The sequence below is a fragment of the Lutjanus erythropterus genome, chromosome 14 (genome assembly GCF_056507025.1).
Source record: "Lutjanus erythropterus isolate fLutEry1 chromosome 14, fLutEry1.hap2, whole genome shotgun sequence".
NCBI classification, from domain to species: Eukaryota; Metazoa; Chordata; class Actinopteri; order Lutjaniformes; family Lutjanidae; genus Lutjanus; species Lutjanus erythropterus.
Window position 1 is genome coordinate 22,584,492 of NC_139330.1, and position 19,694 is coordinate 22,604,185.

Genomic DNA, 19,694 nt, shown 5'->3' on the forward strand with positions numbered 1-19,694 from the left:
AACTTAGAAATGCTAGAAGTAGTTTAAGAATGCAAGAGCAGCCTACAAAATTATCTTTATTGTTGTTTGTTGAAAACAAAAGTTCACAATTTTGCAGATTTTGGGAGTAAACTTTTCCTCCTCAAGTAGGACAAAAATTAGACACAATCTTTTTAGTTTCAATCACATTCTGATAAATGGCTTTTCTGTTAGCGTAGCATTTTTAAATCTTGCATCCTCCTCTTTTATCCCACTCCTCCTTGTATATCTTTACAGTATGTTTGCTGTTTGCTTTTGCAAATTCAATGACTGATGGAAAACATATGTATGAAATTGCTTCTTGGCCTTTTAATCTGCTTAGGAATTTAGTCGCTAAATTCATAAATACGATGTACAATCCTTTAACTATTTATACTGACAAGTATGTAAATACTGGAATTAGTAATTAAACAATAATATACAGTAATCCACTTATTAAGAAACATTGTTCTGATTATAGTATGCTACAAATAAAAATGTTTTTTTCTTTTATAAAGGTTAACTCTAATACATTAATAATAATGCTTTACTAGATGGATGGATGGATGGATGGATGGATAGATAGATAGATATAATTATGCAGTTGTGTCACATGTGTAGACTAACATGTCTACTTGAGGGTTAGAGCTGTTATAGTTTTCTTCCAAATGTGGCTAATATGTGAATTATATGTATTATATGTGGGGGATGGAGGTCAGCAAATTGTTGTTTTCACACTTAGGTTTTTGTATTAATTTATTAAACTGGGTATGATGTGTTAATTAGTGAGGTTAAGAGGTTCTGGTGGACGGTTAACAGTCTAACAGTTTCTCTTTTTTTTAGACCTTATGCTAAGCTACGTTAGCTTGCTGCACCACACAGATGTGAGGTACTGTTATTAATCCTCTTGCAGCTAAGAAAGCAATTGAGCTTATTTCCCAAAATGTCAGACTGTTTTAAGACATGTAGCCGAGTGAATTTATGTTTCCTAATTAAAGCTCCCCATCTGCTATTAATGAACTTTAAGGAGTGAATTATTAGGTTGTCTATAGATGCCTCTGTAGGTAACAGATGGACCTTAAAAAAATCTAATTACCAAAAAAGATGATGTGCCTTGAAGGATGGGTGAGACGTGACATTTAAAAATAGTCCAATAGCATAAAATCATGACTTTTGTATGTTACAGCTTATCTTGTATGTTATGCATTCCAAGATCTAGTAAAGCCAATATGCTATTCTTATGCAGAGCGGTGAATATGGATACAATTCAAGTAAATGTCATCAAAATTGAAAGTTTGGGGGGTAAAAAAGGCAAAGAGCTTCCCTCAGGACAAGAAAGCGAAAACCCTGCATGCAGTTTAAGGTATGATGGCCCAGTGAATGGATAATAAGGCTGCAGAGGCAGTCTGGACAGACGGTCAGCGATCACCCCGCAGGGAGAATAGAAGTTATTTTACAGCAGATTGCCTCACACTGCCCACACGAGCTAATTATACAGACTATTCATGCGAGTCTTGTATGGCAGAATTGTATAATTACAAAGAGCCTGTTCCTGTGATAATGTGCTATGTGAAAAACTGATGGAGATTTTGGTTTTACAAGTAATATGAGTCCATTAGGTGATTGTCTTGCATGTACAGTAGATTATCTAAATTTCTACATATGCATACAGTCATTTTCATCTGCGTTATGCAATGTTTAAAAATGTACATGTCTTTTAAGATGACCTCTTTAATAATTTCCCCCGATGAGAGTAATCTCAGTAGGTCCTCTGGGGAACTGGGTTTTATTTTTCAAGCGTGCAAAGTGAGGCAGAGCTTCTGCATGTGCTGTATCCGATGTGGAGGTGAAAAAGGCCATGTCATAAGATGAGTCTTGACATAAAGCGGTGGCAGTCGACTGTTTGTGTTAGGCAAAAAAAACAGGAAGTGCGTCCGTGACAGGACTCAGCTTAGCTCTCAGAACAGGGTCAGTGGTTCCTCTGAGCACAGCCATGGAGACTTTACAGCATCGCTCAGCACCATGTCTAAAGACTGGCAGGCAGGACCGGCGGACAAGCGAGGTGACGGGGGCAAATCAACAATCTCAACACACACATGAGCACGGACAGATCTCCTAACTCGAGAACGCTGAAGTGCATGCACGCACTCGAAACTTGAGAGAAGCAATTTTAAAAGTCCTTACTTCCTTTTTGAAGTTTTCAACTTCAGGGGCACAGTGCAGTCAAGTGGAGCCACCTTAGTTATTATTTTTGGACAAACACTTTTCCCGCCATCGCATGAAGCGGGCCAGGTGCCATTCCACTCAACACGAGTTGGCAGCGTTGGCAGTGAGGAATCACGTCCTTGTTGCTGCAGCAGTGACTCCTCCAGGAATTTTCATTGTTTTCTCCCGGTGAAACTCTTTGCCTTCAGGTGAAAACAAGCAGATGGTGACTCCATGTGTGTTGGAGGAGGCAGATGTTTGTCTGCGCCCCAGCCAGGGCAGCAGCGTGGGTCAGTAGCTGCAACGACTGTGGTACACGGGGGGAATTGCTATTTCCTATTTTTTTTTCTAAGAAATGGAAATGTTGGTGGAGAACTATGTCCTCAGCCGGCATTTTAGCCACTTATAAACGTCTACCTAAAAAAAAACAAAATAACAAAAAACATATTTTCATCACTTGATTGTGCCATCAGACAGCCTTTTCTGATGGGAAACAGAAGCAGTTATATAAGCCAAATATCGCTCCCTCCAAACCAACCAAACTGCATAATCAGTAATATTACCTCCCAGAACACAAGAGTGGGTGGTCTGCCGCCGCCTCGATCTGTTAGTTCGTGTTATTGGTGTTTTTAAGTGGAAATTTGGATTCTCCTAGTCAAACAAAAACTCATACAAACAGATTGAGACAGCAGAAGACCAGCAACTCCCGTGCTCTGTTAGGTAAAATGACTGATTTCACCAGTGGTGTCAGTCATAATTTGCTTATATAACAGCAGTTTCCTGTCAGAAAAGATGCTCTAAATTTAAAACATTCTAAATTTAACACTCATGTCATTAATTGGTGAAAATATGTTTTGTGGCTGACAATCTCCACAACACTACGTTGCTTAGCTTCCATGCTGGTGCCCCTCTCTTGTAGCTAACAAACTGACTATCGATGGGTACCTAATACAACCACACTTAAAATAATCTGAACTATCTCTCTAATGGCTTACATACAGCTCTTTCCCTGAGACCTTACTGTATTTCCTCTAATGAGCTCTACTAAAATATTCCCTGATGGGTCTTTGCATTCTTACTGTATTTGCAGTATTATCACATGGGAAGTCAAGCCAAGTGTATCTAAAGCACACATCGAAGACAAATGTGTAGACAAATAGGATTATGTGAAAGAGAATCATCAGACACATTTTGGTCATGGACATTTGACATTTGGTCATCTTTAGTAAACTCAATGCTGACAGTGAAAAGAAATCCAACATGCATAAACCAGAATGATGGCCCAAAGTGCATTTTTCACCTCTTCACTTATTTTTATTTTTTTTACTTTTTTCCCAATAAGTCTTTAAAAAATCCTGGTTTGTTTGGTTGGGTGGAAGTTTGAGGTTGAAGTAACAGAGCACTTGCCAGAAGTTTGCTTGATCAGTTGTTATCTCCAGCGGCAGTCTGCAAGATTTGAACAAAGATCCTGCAGTTTCTAAACAGACACGAGCAGAAAGCTGGATGTGCACAGGAGGCAGCAGGTCGGGGAAATCAGCAGGAGAGTGGAACAATGTTTTGTTTATCAAGAACATCGCTCCACATTTGTTATCATCTCACTGGCTGGAGGGAATGCAGCACGATACAATCTCAAATTTATCTTGAACGATAAATGTTACTATTAATTCTATCCACGAGTACATGACATTTTCTCATGCAGTTTTATTTTGTTTGTCTGCATTAATTACAGTTTAAGATTCTGGACATGTGGGCCGTTATAAAATTCTGTCTTTTATTAACAGTTGTGAAATATTTTGGTGTGAGATAAACCTTAAAATTCCTGGATTTTACTCAAACTGGACTTTACACAAGCCCACCAACGCAGCCCCCTGTGTTGTTTTAACTTTGAGCTGTTTTCAGTCTGAATCCCCACTAATATTGGCCTAGAAAGCCTAGCTTGCGCTTCCACTCCCACACAAATGCCATTAAACTGACCGGCCGCACAACCCCAACCCAGCTGAGTCTGCCTGGCTAATGTTTGCTTTCCCAACTGGCACGTCCATGTGGGCTCCTCATGCCGGGGTGGCACTGGTGTCCACTTTGTTAATGTAGGCCCCATGTGGGTCTGTCTGGACTTATTAGTTGGGCCCAAAGTGAGCAATTGTCCTCCAATCCCCACATGGAAGCTTTTTGTTCACTGTATGTGTGCTGATAGTGGTGCCAGGGAGGACCACAGGTGAGGCGTTTAGGGGCAAACCTGGGCATGAAGTGAGATGATCACTTCTTATTAATTAGATCACCCATGGGTAAAATTGACACTGTTTTTGGTTTTTTGGGTATTATTTAGGGCTGAGTATTGCTAAAAAAAATCCTTGATTATCAGTACAGATACATTGACTTTGATACTGGTTCCTGAAAGATACTTTTTTCGATACCAAATTCAGTTTGACAAAAAGGAAAAGACACTACACATTACAATACAGTTACATTAAAGGAAGAAGCCGATGAAAAACCTGGAGGTAAAGAATCAGAACAATGATTTCTGTCTCTGGGTGTTATACTGAGTTTTTCCTGAACGCTTCTACAATGTGTACCTTTTCGACAGTCAATTACCAGCATTGTTAGGTCTTGGTACAAACATGCTGCATGCTTTTTTAAAACGTTTGTCTTTTGAAGAAGAGCATGCTGCATGATTAATGGCATTCTAACATTGATGAGATTTACTCCTTAGGTATTGAAATTTGGTATCAAATGACAAGACAAGTTTCAATACTCAGTATATCAGTATTAGTATTCAAGCAATTCAGTCTATGTCATGAAAGTATGGAAGAACAGTACTGTTATGCATTTCCAATCCCAGTTGCTGCCTGGAACTGGTAAGCATTTATGGCTGGTTAAATAAATGGACCAACAAATGAAAGATGTAATGAATCCTTTCTGGGCAAAAATATGTTTGTTTCTTGCTGCTTCCACACTGTAATTTACTGAAAACCATGTCATCTTGTAATAAGCGCGGATCAGAAAATATTTCAGCATTAAGGATTGAAGAGGAAAATGGAGAGAAAACGCAATGAGCTGCTGATAATACGTCCAAGTCAGTAAGCTTAAAAGAAAATACAATTATTGTTCAGAGTGCTTGTGTTGCAGTAGTATTTCAGTTTTGTGACAGGGTTTGTTGACAGAATGTGGTAGAAATGGAATATAATATTCATAAGTATATTTTCAAAACATGAAATCCATTTTTATCCATTTGGATAATCAGATGAAAATAAGAAACATGTTTTCCTTACCTTCGTCCTCTTCCACAACAGCCGCCATGTTGAACAATGTTGAGCCGGCACGTTTCTACAGTAGCCAAGAATGGACAAACTAAGCACTGGCTCCAGAGAGGGCCTTTTGCAAGCTTCACCGCCACCATAGGTTCTCTTGTCACCCTCTCTGTCCAAGAGTATAGGAGATGTTTTTTTCAAAATGTTCATTACAATTTTTTCTATCCCGTTATGGATTCTGATCCTCGAACTTTTGATAATGGTTGATCTGATATCTGTGCATTGCATATGGAAGTAATTACTAGCCTGGCTTTAACGTATAAAGGTTAAATCTTTGTAAAACAGGAATAAATACAGAGACTGAAGGTCATAGAACATGACTTTGCTATTTGGTGTTAAAAAAAAGGTGTACAGGAAGCAGCAGGATCCAGTTTCTGGGTTAATAAATTACATATTGGATTGATGCATAAACTTGTGTGTTTGCCGAGTAAGGGATAATGTAAAGTGAGCAGGTCATTATTGTGAAATAATTCCTCATAGGATGATGCAGGACTCCAACATGAGGCAGAATCATTAGTGGTACATTATCCCACTTATTACACGGTCACTAAAAAATCAGTATGTTGACACAAAATATTTATTTAAAAATGATTTCATTGCTTTAAGAGTGATTTTATTGGTCCTCCAGAGCCTATTATCAGTCCATAGCAACAGATTATTCTTCATAGCAACTGGCTGCTTCACAGAAAAAAACAGACCTTAAAATGCTGAAATTAACAAAGCCGTGTAATAATGTGCATCTTAGGGGCATTTTCAATTATTAGCATCGGTTTTGGACCAACCCTACTGCTTCTCACACCGGTCCTTCAAAATATCAACTGATCAATTCAGACTTTTTGTTTTTACAAAGCATGAGGAAAGAGTCCAAATTTATTGCTCTAATTGTACTGCTGGAAATACGTGATAAAACATTTCAGGCTTTCATTTCCCTCCTATTGTGCTCTAAAACACCAATTTATCAGTGATCCCAGAGTCGCAGATACACGCTGACAGCACAGCGCTGATATGCTAAATATGTTTCCAAGCACACGTCTCAGTGTTTTGTATTACACTTTTTATTTTTTTTCATATGAAACAAATCAATTCTTCCAATGTCTTTGAAGTGTGAAATGTCTTTTTTATCATGAATTCTCACAGTACATTCAGTTAATGTTGATCTGAAAGAAAACATCTTTGAACTTGGCACTTAGAAAACAACCACAAAGAATTGTCACCTTTATTCATTTAGAACAAAATTTACAAAGCCATTCAAACAGTCATTTTTTTTAATACTTTTATGTTTTTTAAACTCAACTGTTGAGAATATTCAAAATACACTTTTTAATGTTGCTTCTCTGTCTCTCTTTGTAATTACAAATATGTACATTAAAGTTTGAGTGTCTTGTCATGTGTTGTTCCACTGACTCTTCATCACTGGTAATAAAAATCCTTTTTTAGTGTTTTATTTATATCTCTTCAAACTGTTAGCACTCTGTTTAGCTCTCCACTATTCTGTTTGAGCTCGAGTGTCTATGAATGTTCGCCGTGCTCAGATGGATGTCCCGTGGCTGGGCTCACTGGCTTCTGGGATGGGTCCTCCTGGCACTGGTTGGTAGGACATTGGCATGGGTGTCTTGACTGGGCTCTGCCGGAAGAGCCCGCCATTGGGCGCCCTGTGTTTGCAGCGAATAGACGGCATGGTGGCACTGCTGAGGGGCAGGGGCAAGGTCCTGCCAGTGGCCGCGCCCAGTGTCCTTCCTGCCGCATGACCCTCCTGGAGGAAGGTGGTCACAGAGAGCCGTGGCGGCCCCCGGTGGGCTGGGTAGTCCCGAGCGGACAAGGCCTCCAGGGACTGGCTGGGCTGCATGCTGCCAATGTCCAGGGCAGAGATCTCGATAGACTGGCCTGGCAGCTGCTTGTGGGCCAAGTCCTCGTCCAGGAGGCTGTTCAAACGCTGGTGGACCTGTTCCAGGTTCACCTCTTTGTCCTACAGATAGATGGAAAGAAGCCATAGCAGAGTGTGTGGAATAAAAGAAGCCAGGAGAAAGGAACGTGAATAGAGGTTTTAATGGAAGGGAGAGTGTGAATGTAATTAAGGAGGTGTGTGATAAAGAATAAAAGTAAAAATGAATGTGCAGTGAAAGAGGTTCAGAGGTTAAAAGAAAGAATGGGGTGGAGATAGAGAGTGAACGAAGACAGAGAAAGACAGGTTACATTGCTTGTTTCATCATCTCCATCATGAGCAGTTTACATGCAGTGCAGTCTACTCTATTATTATTTCGTCAAAGCAACATCTATTCATGTTCACTGGAGTTTAAAGGATACTGAAATAACACACTGCCTTATTTCAGCTTTATACAGGACACCCAAATATATAAATTACTAATATGCTGGAGTTTTTCGTCTTTCAAGCAGCCAACATCAAGAGAGACATTACCTTAAAGCACTAAATCTTAAATATGGGGTCGTAAAAGGTAATGTCTCTACTCCTGAAATGAACTTAAATGAAGATGTCTCTTCATGCAGAAGTGTTTAAATTTTCTCCACAATTAGGTGACCACACATCTACGGTGGTTGACTCTTGCATGAAGAGCATCAGCTGTTAACAAGACAGGGTCCAATGGAGGCACAAATCTGATGAATCAGACTTTGCAAGGCAATATAATTTGAATGAAGACAAAGTAGTTAATGTAGCTTAATTAAAGATTTTTTTTTATATTCTCTTTTTTTCAGGATCACACATCAATGAGGCAACAGAAATATGGGAGAGGAGAGGGAGAAGCCAAATTTAAGAGCGCATGATTGTTTCCGGGATACATTTTGGCTGCACCCTGCCCTCAACACAACATTTTACTCTATCGTCATGCACCCATATGTCGAGCCACACTGAAGACAGACGAGACAAAAATAAAAGCCCAACAACAGGAGAGACCATGGGGTGAGATGACAAATGAAGCAACTAAAATCTACCCCTGCCCGGCCCCATGCCCCGCCCTTTCGCCCTGACACAGCCAATGACCATCCAGTACAGTATGTGAGGCCTCTCCTGACCTGTGTCAAGAGCCTCGGCCTCCTCCCAGTCTCTCTGTCTGTCTGTCCATATGTCCCGCCTCCCTTCTGGTGAAGCGCTTGTTATGTCATTATATGTCAATGGACCAGAAACCCTTTCCAGACCGTAATCCTTAGTCACCTGCTGGAGATCACAGACAACCATACATAACTAAGACGGTCCCCTTTGTATCCGGACATTGACATATAATTGCAATTAATCACTGATCTGGTAATAAAAGGAATAGTTCAACATTTTGGAAAATACTCTTATTCACTTTCTTTCTGAGAAGTGAATGAGCAGATGTGCACCTCTCATTCCTGTGTGTTAAGTACAGAGCGGTGAAGTTGAAGAAGCTATTTCAGGCACCCTATCATTTTCTTCAGAGACAACTGTCAGCTGCAGTTCTTCTTCTGTTTGAATGGGCATATAACCCTTTGGGTTTAATCTTCAGTACAAAAGGTGTTAAAAAATTTCTAGTTCTTTTTTAAAAAGGCACAAGCCTATATATATGAAAACATAAGATGATATTGCACATTTTTATGCACTATGCCTCCAAAGGTGCATTTAATTTTATTAACAGTCGGTCACAGAGCCTTGAATTCTGTAACATTTCAGTGCTAATGTTGGGCAGAAGATTAACACGCTTAACACATTTAATCTCATTTTTTAAAATCCATAATCAAACCTTAATGTGTGATTCTACAGGGAGCAACTTGTAACTATTTCTTGGTGAACAAAAGTTTGGCACAGTTCTTATAGTCCATTCGCCACTTAGAAGGTGGCAGTGGGAATGAGACGATTACCAGTTTCATAATAAACTACAGGTGTTACAATACTCAGAATCCACAATTTGATACAACTTTCCTTGTCATTGGTTTTATGTCCTGACAACTGTCATTTAGATTTTCTATATGATAGTCTTTATGGTATCAAGCGTGATATAACAGCTGGTAAGCAACATTGTGCCGTCTTTGAAGGGTTTTTTTTTCATGTGCCAGTTGCTGCTAGTAGTTGGGAATTGAGATTTTGAATTGTAAGCTCACTTCAATCAATTTGTGATTTAATATTGAAATCATGAAACCCCCTACTATAAACTGTGATGAAAATTCCCAACAGTTAGCATTATGAAAAATTGTAATTATCATTAAAACTGTGATTACTGGACTTTGGTTGATGCTGGCCACAGTTTACTGTGCGTTTTTCAAAGTTTGCAACTGTCTCCTAGATGCAGGTGCAGCAATGTGAGTTTGTTTGTACTTCTTGAATATTTTCTTCTCCCGTTGCTGGGCAACCAGCAGAGATAAAAAAAAAAAATCAATAAATTGTTAAACAGTATAACTCCCACAAACAAAATTTGGTCAGAGGCAAGCTAGTTTTCCCATTGCTTCCAGTCATTATGCTAAACCAAGCTAAGTATCTCTGAGCTGTAGCTTCTGTTTTAAAACACAGATATGAGGGCGGTGTCAATCTTCTCATCTAACTCCTGTCAAGAAAGCGAGCGATTTCACAAAAAGTCACACTATTCCTTTAAATAGCTGATGTGTTAAAGTTTGAAGTAGGTTTTGTTTGAAATGGCTGTCATAATGTCCACATACTTTGTTTGTGCTGTCATGGTACAAGTGATGCTCGGAGGAGTTGATAGTGGTACTCCACCCAAATCTTTGAATATTAAACACTCTCTCCCTGCAGGCTTGAAAGGCTGCTGTAGGAAGATTAAAACACGCTATGGTCAGCCTTAAGTCATGACAAATAAGCAACTGGCAAAAATTTAAAGGTATTCAAAACAATGATCTAAAACTGAGAAAAGTGGCTAATCATTGCAATTCATAAGCATTATTTAAAGAAGTCATGGATGCTTAATACATGACTTAAATTTAAGTTTGCAGCTAGTATAGCATCTTTATAATTGATTCAAAAAGATGAAAAAAGCCTACTATATATTCAGATGTCTTGTTTTGTGCAACCAACAGTCCAAAACTCAAAGATATTAATTTTTTAATATCATAAAACAGAGAAAAGAGGCAAATCTTCACTTTTGAGAGGCTGCCATTTTTGCTTGATTGAACAGCTCAAATGCTTGATTTACCATCACAATAGTTGCCAAATAATATTCTGTCAAATGACAAATTGCTTTCGGCACTGATCTATTTTAAAAGTTCTTATTAATTGTTTTCTTTTCATCAGCTAATAATCGTCTGATCGTTTTGGCGTTACTGGGAACAGAGATGGACAACAGCAACCAAGAAACAACTAACATTTAGTTTTGTAGTTCAAGCCCACTGAGGGCGAGTGTTTGATGCTCAAAAGATTTTGGGGTGGAAAATCTCTTTGAGAAAAGTCTACAAACACAATAATAATGGAGCACACAACCATGATAATACTCAAACACATCTAACACATCTTATTTTCTATAAATAATGAGAGCGATTTCTGTTGTGAATCTCACATGACAGCAGTATGTGGTTATTATGAGAGCAGCTGCACACAAAGACTGAAATAGAAAACAACAGCAGTAACTCAAACTCATATGCACCAAAACCCAGCAAGGCTGGAGTTTGAATTACTGTGTGTCTTTTCAGGACAGAACTGGGTCTAAAATGGGTGTCCTCAACCAGTGGTTCTTATTTGATTGTTGGACTGTCATGTCAGACAGGCAGGTCAAGGCTCAGATACTTTGCTATCTGCTTTTGCTCACACTTTAGTTTAGGGATCCATGTCAAGCCTTAGTTGTCTGGACGCCTCATGCAGAGGGGCTGCCCAGTCGACAGCAGCGAGATGGAGTCAGAGCTCTAAAGCATTAAGACTTGAATGGATTAGCTAAAGAGAGCTATTGTACAACTGAAGCACTTATCGACTCAGAAGTACAATTTTCAGTGTGTGGTTTTGAATTTGTAATTAAACGTTAAATCTACTTTTGTCCTTCCAGCTGCGGTTCTCTCACATGAGCATCACTGAAATGTTGCATGAGAGAGAAGCATCAGAAGTCCCTGACAAAGCACCCCAGCCTCTCTCCCAACATGAGAAGGAATGAGTAGATTGATCACATGATGTCTGGACTCTCATCAGGGGCACACCTATTATAACTGGGTGTACTGCAGCTCTACTAAATCGGGGCTGGCGTCAGCGCCTGCTGGATCCATAAAGTAGAGTGTGGCAGTGGCATCTCTGGGCAGGACCGGGGGGCCCGGGGGTCTGGGTCTCGACCGGGGCCTTGGTGGGGCAGGGGGACCCGTGGTGGCCACCATGGCCCGGTTCTGGGTAAGCAGGCTTGGGCCTGGGCCCTGGCCCGACGAGTTGTCGGTGGTCACCTCTTTGGGCTGCTCTCTCCGGCAGTGGTTGCTGTTCCACCAGGTCTCCAGTGCAGCCACCAGCAGGGCCAGCAGCAGCCCGGCAGCCAGGATGCAGAAGACACCAGCAAAGCTGTGGAGACGCAGCGCCCGTCCCTCCGGCTGGGCGTCTGCGTGGCTCTGCAGGTCACAGCGGCCTTTCTTCGGCCACCATTTCTGCTTCAGGATGTCCAGGTCACCTTTCTCCTGAAGCTCCAATATCCTGTGGAGAGGAGAGAGTAAATAGTTCTTTCACTTACAGAAGGTCCAATATTTCATGGAATAACACTCCAGGACTCTGGACAAATCCTTCAATAGCACCGATTCAGACTATGTTAAACGCTGGCTAATCAAATTACAAAGACAATCGAGCAGAGAATGGAAGATTAAATAATTTTTAATGAAGGAAAATTAGAAAATCAATATAAGAGGGTTCTGAATGACTGTAATGACATTATAATACTTTGTAGCTCATAAAGTAAAACTAATAAAAAAGAAAAAAAACACATGGTTAATGCACTACATTAGCATTGATTGTTAACTCATTAAAGGCCCGTAGTGAGGGAAATACTATTAAATGCTGCAGTTTGCACAGTAGCAGAGTGTAAGATGTGATACTGATGCATTGTCGAAGCAATTTCTTCATGCTAACAAGAGCTAAAAGAACATTTCTTTGTAAACAAGGCAAAGAAAAACAATTGCAGCCTCAAAATTAATTGGCTTCATATCAAACTGTATAAGTGTGGAAACAAAGACGATCAAATGCTACAGTCAGCCCATTAGTTAGCATACAGCGAGGAATAGATGGCTGTCATGGAGGAGAGTGATGACGGCTGAAAATAAACAGAGGCGAGACTGTGAATCTGTCCCGTCGGAGAGGTTAGCTTTCTGCAGTCATTATTCAGCGTCTTCACTCACACCATGTACACACAGCTGCCAAAGCTTTTGACATTTATACTCATGAAACATCACAACCTCAGACGCCCAGATATTCACTATTTCTCCTCCCGCAAGTCATGTATTTAAGAGCTTTCATCGAGGTACTGTTTGTTGTGTACCGGGTGATCAATCCTCCCATTTCAGACGGTGTTTGTCCTGAATTTTTATTTTACATGGAGGTAGAAGTTTGCTGCCCTGATTTGAAATGCACTCCTATCAATCTTGTAAAACTGCACTGAAAATGTTTGGAGCAGCATATTTCTGGTGTCTGGGGAAAAAACACATTAACCAAAAGCAATGGCCAAGGAATATGGACTGAAAATATGAAATATGTACTTCTCAGTCTGCCTCTTTAAGACAAACTGTGAGAAATGTTTAGGTTGCAAATATTGAAATTCTAACTACGCTTTTGCTATCAATCAACAAACTACAGTTACTGCTTGGGTTCTGTTTTCATCTTTTAATATTCAATTCTCTGGCCATTTTTTCTGTCAGTTATGACAGTGTTGGACTGACCACCATAATCGCTGACATCTGGTAACGCAGCCCAGCCTCTAAAAACCGATCCAGTGAGGCATTCAAATGATCACACATTTTGTAAATAAATCTGCAAATTTGTCAAACTTATTCGGAAAAAGAAACAAAGACAATCGGTAATCGTATGACCAAAACATCAGTCACATTAATTTCACCTTTAATGTGAAATGATTGATTATTAGTGCCACTATGGTGGTGCTCTCTTTTGGCCATTCTTCCAAATAGAGAGGTTTGATAATCTGGCTAAACTGTCAGCTCATTTACAAAACTGTCTCATTGCCTGAGCTGACAGCTTGTATTTCATGCCCAGTTGGACCTACTTTCAATTATCTCTCTGTGTTTACAAATCCTAGTGTTTAAAAGAGCATAGTTATCATAACTGTTACAGCCAATTACCTGAGCTATGAAAATAAAAGCCAAGCTGTAATACACCTTACTTTTGTTTTAATGATTTATATATCCATCGCTGTTAAACTAAAATTAGCGCTTCACATTTATATAAATCAATAAAATATCACCCATTGCACATACTTCTGAGAGAAAAGGTCTCTGTAAGGACTGCCGTGCTGCAGGGCCATGCCGTAGCCTCTGGTGCTCAAACTGTTTCCTGCTACAGTCAATGTGCAGTCGTCGTCTGTTAGAGCAGCGTACTCCACCACCGCCATGTCCCACAGAAAGGCGTACGACTCTCGCTTTGCCTGGACAGATCAACAAAAGTTCCCACGACACACACATGAAAGACACGCAAAGGATAAAAACATGAATGACGTCTTAAAAGCGGAGTGACCCTAGCTGAGCTGAGAAGCCCTTGTTATATATATATATATATATATACATAAATATACATTTTCCCTTAGTAGAGACAAAGCTGTACTGTATAGATGAGCAAAAACTCTTCATATTAGATACAGAATACAAACACAAACAGAGCTGTAACACAGAAATACACTGTAAAGTGTCATGGAACTTTGTCTTTCACTGGTGCAGTGTTTACTGATTATAAAAAACCCATTTATTCTTGCTTTAATTTTCATGATTAAATCTTCCAATTTATGAACTTTCCCAGCATCCAGTTTTGAACATCTGTAATATTTAATTACAGATGGTAGACATTATCAGCAGGCCATCTCCCTGTGTTTTTTATTCGTCAAGTTTGAAAAGAATTATAACGGTCTAGCAGAAAGATTTTTTTGCCTTTAATTTTTACTCCTTTAATATTTGTGCCTGTGTTGACGGGAGGGCGGTGAGCAGGAAGACTGCAGTGGGAAAAAAACAATAAGGAGAACAAACAGTAGAGCTAAATATTTGCACAGAAATTAGCATAAACATTTTTCTGACTCATTGGAGTGTACATTGAATAGCATCCACAACATTATAGTTTTTTACAAAGATGATGAAAATAGTTTCATCCCTACTTTTTTTTGCTTTGCATTCCTCTGCGTCTACCATATTTTCAGAGACATGATCATGTGCTGCAGCCTCAAGTGCAAACTGGAGAATATGTAGAACAACCGCAGATGAAAATATGTCTGAAATCCTTCTGGAGTTTTTTTTTTTTTTTCTTGCACGCACTCTGGATTTCTTCCCTGTGGTGTCCCCACATCCTACGTCATCCAGATTAACACTGTGCTCTCAGCAAATACAGCTGAACAGCCTTTTCGCCTCACATCTTATTAGTCTGTTCAGGGCTTTCAAGTTCACCAACCTGTAATAAATAAACCCATACTGGAAAAATCCAGCCTTTCTTTACCATTAAAGACTAAAAGTGAAGTTGAGAATGAGACACGTGTAGTAGTTTGAGAAGTAACTGAGAATTAAATGTTTTCTTCACATCAAACAAGTTGGTTTGGAGTTGGATTTAAACTGAGAAAACTTGTTTTTCATTGATGTATGTATTTGTGCGATGCCAACTGGCCTAATAGACTAGACGCAATTAGCTGCAAAAATAATAAAGCAGTTTAATGACGACCGCATTTGTTAAACTCAGCTGCAATTTGTTAAATGATGGATTATTCTCCCATGTGTTTGTGTGTATTTATGTGTTAAAGGAAGATACAGAGAGGAGGAAATGCATAAAATATTAATTTAGCACACAGAGTTGGAGAGAATAATTAAAAACCTTTACAATTCAATAGATTAAAATTATCACTTTACTCACATGCCTGTGTGAATCAGGGACTGTAATTATTTAACTAACTTACACTTTGTTCCTCCTACCTTACTGTGTGACTCTTAGAAGCTCCAGTTAATTATTATCAAGGCTAAACTTCTGTTTCTCAGAATTCCCTTTAAGCTGAAGATATACAGCAACGGTAATATACTCAACAAAAATATGAACACTTTTGTTTTGACTTCATCGAGACACACAAAAGGCTTACTTCTCTCAAACTTTGTTGCCCTCCTGAGGGGTAAAAAAAACGGTATTTGTAGCCCTGTGTGAAAAAGTAATAAATGTCTTTTTTTTTAAGGTCAGACTGCACATTTTAGTGTGACCTTTTATTGTGACCAGGTCAAGGCACATCTGTGCAATAATCATGCTGTGCAATCGACATCTCTATGTGCCACACCGGTCAGATGGAGGGATTATCTTGGCCAAGGAGAAGTTTTCACTAACACTTTGGAAACCACTGATTCGATTAAATGTAACTTTTCATATTGCATAATTTGCTAAATGTCACTGTTGAATGTAAAGTGTTGTTTGCTGATTCTCCACAAGCAGGCGACATGAGTTAAAAGTGTTAGAACAACGTTTTATTTCTGAATACCAATATAAATTCTCACCTTCTTGATTCCCTCCGATGGGCTGGAGACAGAGTTCTCAAAGCCGTTGTTCTTGTTGATGGTCTTCCAGAGCTCGGCGAACGTGTTGTCCTGCTCCAGGGGGTTCGTGCCTTTGGCCTGGAAATACTCGTACACGGCAGACTCCCTCACAGTCCCGTAAGCCAGGTCTGCCTGCCTGGACAGGTCCTGGAATGACCTATGATCAGGGTCACATTAAGTAGAACACTGTGACTGGAAACGCAGTAAATGATATAAAGTTCAAACAGAAAGTGACTTTCTTTGAAGTACATGTCGGTTATCAAAAACACTTTATCTGCAGTGGTCATAAAAGGCTAGCTAACCATTTTGCATTTTTCTCCAGAGACTGTGCCTTTGATTTAACAATATTAGAATATTTTAAAGTGATAAATAGCGTGGTACTGTCTTATGCTGTTATTTTTTCCATATGCACAGACTTTTTTGCTGCCAAGAAAGCTGTTAGAGCTTACAATATGTCAGCTTATAAAATTATTTTACCACACATGATGCAAGAAATCACGGACTAAGGAAACACTTCTTTATGTACAAACACTTGACAATGAAACTATTAAATTACCAACTTCTGCTGCAATGAATGACACTTCTGTGTGTTTTACAACAAATATAAGCTTCATTCTTTTCATACTTTATTTCCAACAGTGGACAACATGTCTGTATGCATAACTTTATAGTGTGCAAGCAGTGTGTTGTAATCCCCAAGCAATCATCAATCTGAAAATTCAGTAGAGTTCATCTGTAAAACATCCAGATGAGAATGTCTGTCTGTCTCTAAACTAGTGAATTCTTGACACTACTGCACACTACATGTGGGATTTGAACATTTCTGACTTTGGTGCCACCCCCCACAGTCAGTTTCAAAAACAGCACTCCCCTCCTCTTTCATTTTTTCACTCCACCTACGCCTCCTGTCTTATATCTTTTCACATACAGAATTTTCTCTCTATTTAAAATTCAAGTTTTAACTCCCTCTTCCATCAGCCTCTAACTACCGCCTCTCTCTCTCTCGTACGCACATTGGAGCAAATCGCTAATCAGCCTGTTCTTTATCAACCAAATGAGCTGCACCTGTAGCGTGCGGCCTGCTGCGTCTGATGTCGATGCGCACGCTTCTCCCAGCATCATGACTCTAAACAGCTCCAGATTAATGATGACCAAGTTGGGAGGTTAAGTTGATGACCGATTATGGGGGTTCAACCCCATGACTGGGCATTAGCACCTAATAGAGTCTGCAGCCAACTCTAATCTATTTTTTATGAACAATACTTTATATCTGAGAACTCTCTCCTGATTGAAATGCTTATTATGCAGATGCTATGTGGCTAAAAAGAAATGAGGCTCCTTGCAGCAGCTGTATTTTATATGTGCAGATTATTGCCAATTTTGTACAGCATCATATTTTCTGAATGCCGGTGTCCTCATAATTAGAGTTTGCTTCCAAAGTAATTTGAATGGCAATCTACGCAGAAGATTACCTACTTCCTTGACTGGTATTGGGTTGAAATGTTCGACATGCCGCTCTGTGTATTCGCTGCCTTTCTTTAGAAAATCAACATATTAGAGTAGCAACAGAATGTTTGTATAACTAAGATTGGTCTTCTCCAAAAAGTGAGAGAATTGCTTATCTTGAGATGATGATGTTGGACTAATTCAAGCATTTAATTAGAAGCGTATATTGTGTAGCAGTGGTTGTGGAGGGGGGAAAAGCAGATGCAGGATGGTTTCCTGCTTATTCTGTCAGATTAAACCTCAAGCTTTACTGCAACAAGTAAAACATTCTGCTTTAACTTTATCCAACAGCTTATGTATATGTAACTACATGAGCACCTACACATGTGGAACTATAGTTTTGAGAGAAATCAACACCACAAATATTTAAATCCACCATCTGGAGTAAATGGAATTAATAATCCTGTATTGTATCACATAATACTAAAAACAATAGACAGATGGCAGCACATTAAAAAAACAAAACAACAACAACAACAACAAAAAATGAAGATCCAGTGAAATTAAACCATTAGCGAGAGATAATATCAAGCAATGACTGAAGTAGATCTACTGAGGACATCTGTCACACATTTTGAAGCACTTTTCCTTTTTTGCCTTTTCTTTCTTGAAGCAATGCAAAATACAGTCTTCGATTCACAATCAATACACAGAGGTCCAACCCAGCCCTCTGTTCATCAGCAATAATGGATAAACCAAGACAACACACACACACACACACACACACACACACACACACACACACACACACACACACACACACACACACACACACACACACACACACACACACACTCATGTTATTGACAAAATGTGTTCCCTAGCCCTTTACCTCGATCCTACCATAGAAAAATATGATTCCCCTCATTTATAATTCCTCATTAAATTGTTCTCCCTGTTATCTTGTTTTTGTCATGCACCCTGTCTGACAAAGAAAAAAAAAAAAACAAGTACTCGCCTGGAAGAATCTCAGTCAACTGACTGGTCTCAGACTGATGATTTGAATCTTCAACTGCAGCCCTACTAATTTCCTGTAAGGTGTTCTTGTTTGAATCGAAGGTGCTAAATGGCTAGCTGCACAGTTGGCCATGGTAATATTTAACTTCATAAATGTAAAATTGACCATAGCAGCAACAACTAAAACATTAGAAACAAAAACAAAAGAGTTCAAAGGGTTTAACTAATTAGTTTTAATCTTTGTTATATCCTGGAGGACACAAAAAAATTTATGAAACTAATCTGACTTTCTGTCTCTTTTGCTTCCTCTCACATTCCCCTAAGAGAGGAACATAAAAATAGTTTTACATCTCAGTGTGGTGGGAGAAAAAGAACTCTGTTTCACCTCTGTGTCCCCAAGGCGTGGGAGTTTTTGTAAAGTCTTGTTTACAGAGAGGACAAACAAAAAAGGGAAAAAGCCACAGTTTTTAAAGAAATGTTCTCATATGCAAATGTTACTATTTACGCCAAATTAATGTATCATGCGCACACACACAATTAGAAACATGTAAGGGCACACAAAGCACACACTCAGTGGGAGGCAGGCTTTAACTTGCCTGTCTGCTTAGACTGCAATGACTCCAAAGCAGCATTGACTTTTGGGGAGAAAGGTTTACTTTTCTTTCTGTTGGGTTTTCCTTTTCCAAGCCTACCTACAGTCTGTTCGTTTAGGTGCAATTAAGTAACTGCCTTATAGTTGTTTTTTTCTTACTAACTTAATTTCTTAAACGTCCTGTAAACAAGAAACCTGATTTTTTTGATTCGGGTTAGGTTTTTAGGGAAAATGTAGATATCTTCGCCATATATTCAAGAAACCAGTTTTCTAATCTGCATTATACAACTAGGAATGTGCATGACTAAAGACTGCAGACAAGGAAAGCCGAGCGGCTGATAAAGAGAGAGATAATTACAGAGCAATGAGTCCTCGTATTTAAAATGATTCCACCCAAAGACAGACTTGCATCAGTGCTACAGTTAAATTAGTGACTGTTCCCCAGGTCAGTGAAAAAGGCAGCAATGGCCCCTCAC

At 39.3% G+C, this 19,694-nt stretch overlaps 1 protein-coding gene across 2 annotated transcripts in view; it reads right to left on the minus strand.

Annotated features, from left to right (window-relative positions):
• Positions 1 to 6,549: 6,549 nt before the first annotated feature.
• grid1a (glutamate receptor, ionotropic, delta 1a) overlaps positions 6,550 to 19,694 on the minus strand; it is a 283,228-nt gene continuing 270,083 nt past the window's right edge. The window contains exons 13-16 of one of the 2 annotated variants that reach the window (XM_084736150.1): positions 16,125 to 16,320; positions 13,875 to 14,041; positions 11,850 to 12,090; positions 6,550 to 7,476 (exon numbers count right to left, since the gene is read on the minus strand). In XM_084736150.1, coding sequence (XP_084592276.1) covers positions 7,039 to 7,476; positions 11,850 to 12,090; positions 13,875 to 14,041; positions 16,125 to 16,320 — 1,042 coding nt within the window. In that variant the 3' untranslated portion in view covers positions 6,550 to 7,038. Of the gene's footprint in view, positions 7,477 to 11,615; positions 12,091 to 13,874; positions 14,042 to 16,124; positions 16,321 to 19,694 lie in introns of both variants that reach the window. The other variant, XM_084736151.1, reaches the window with a different exon arrangement.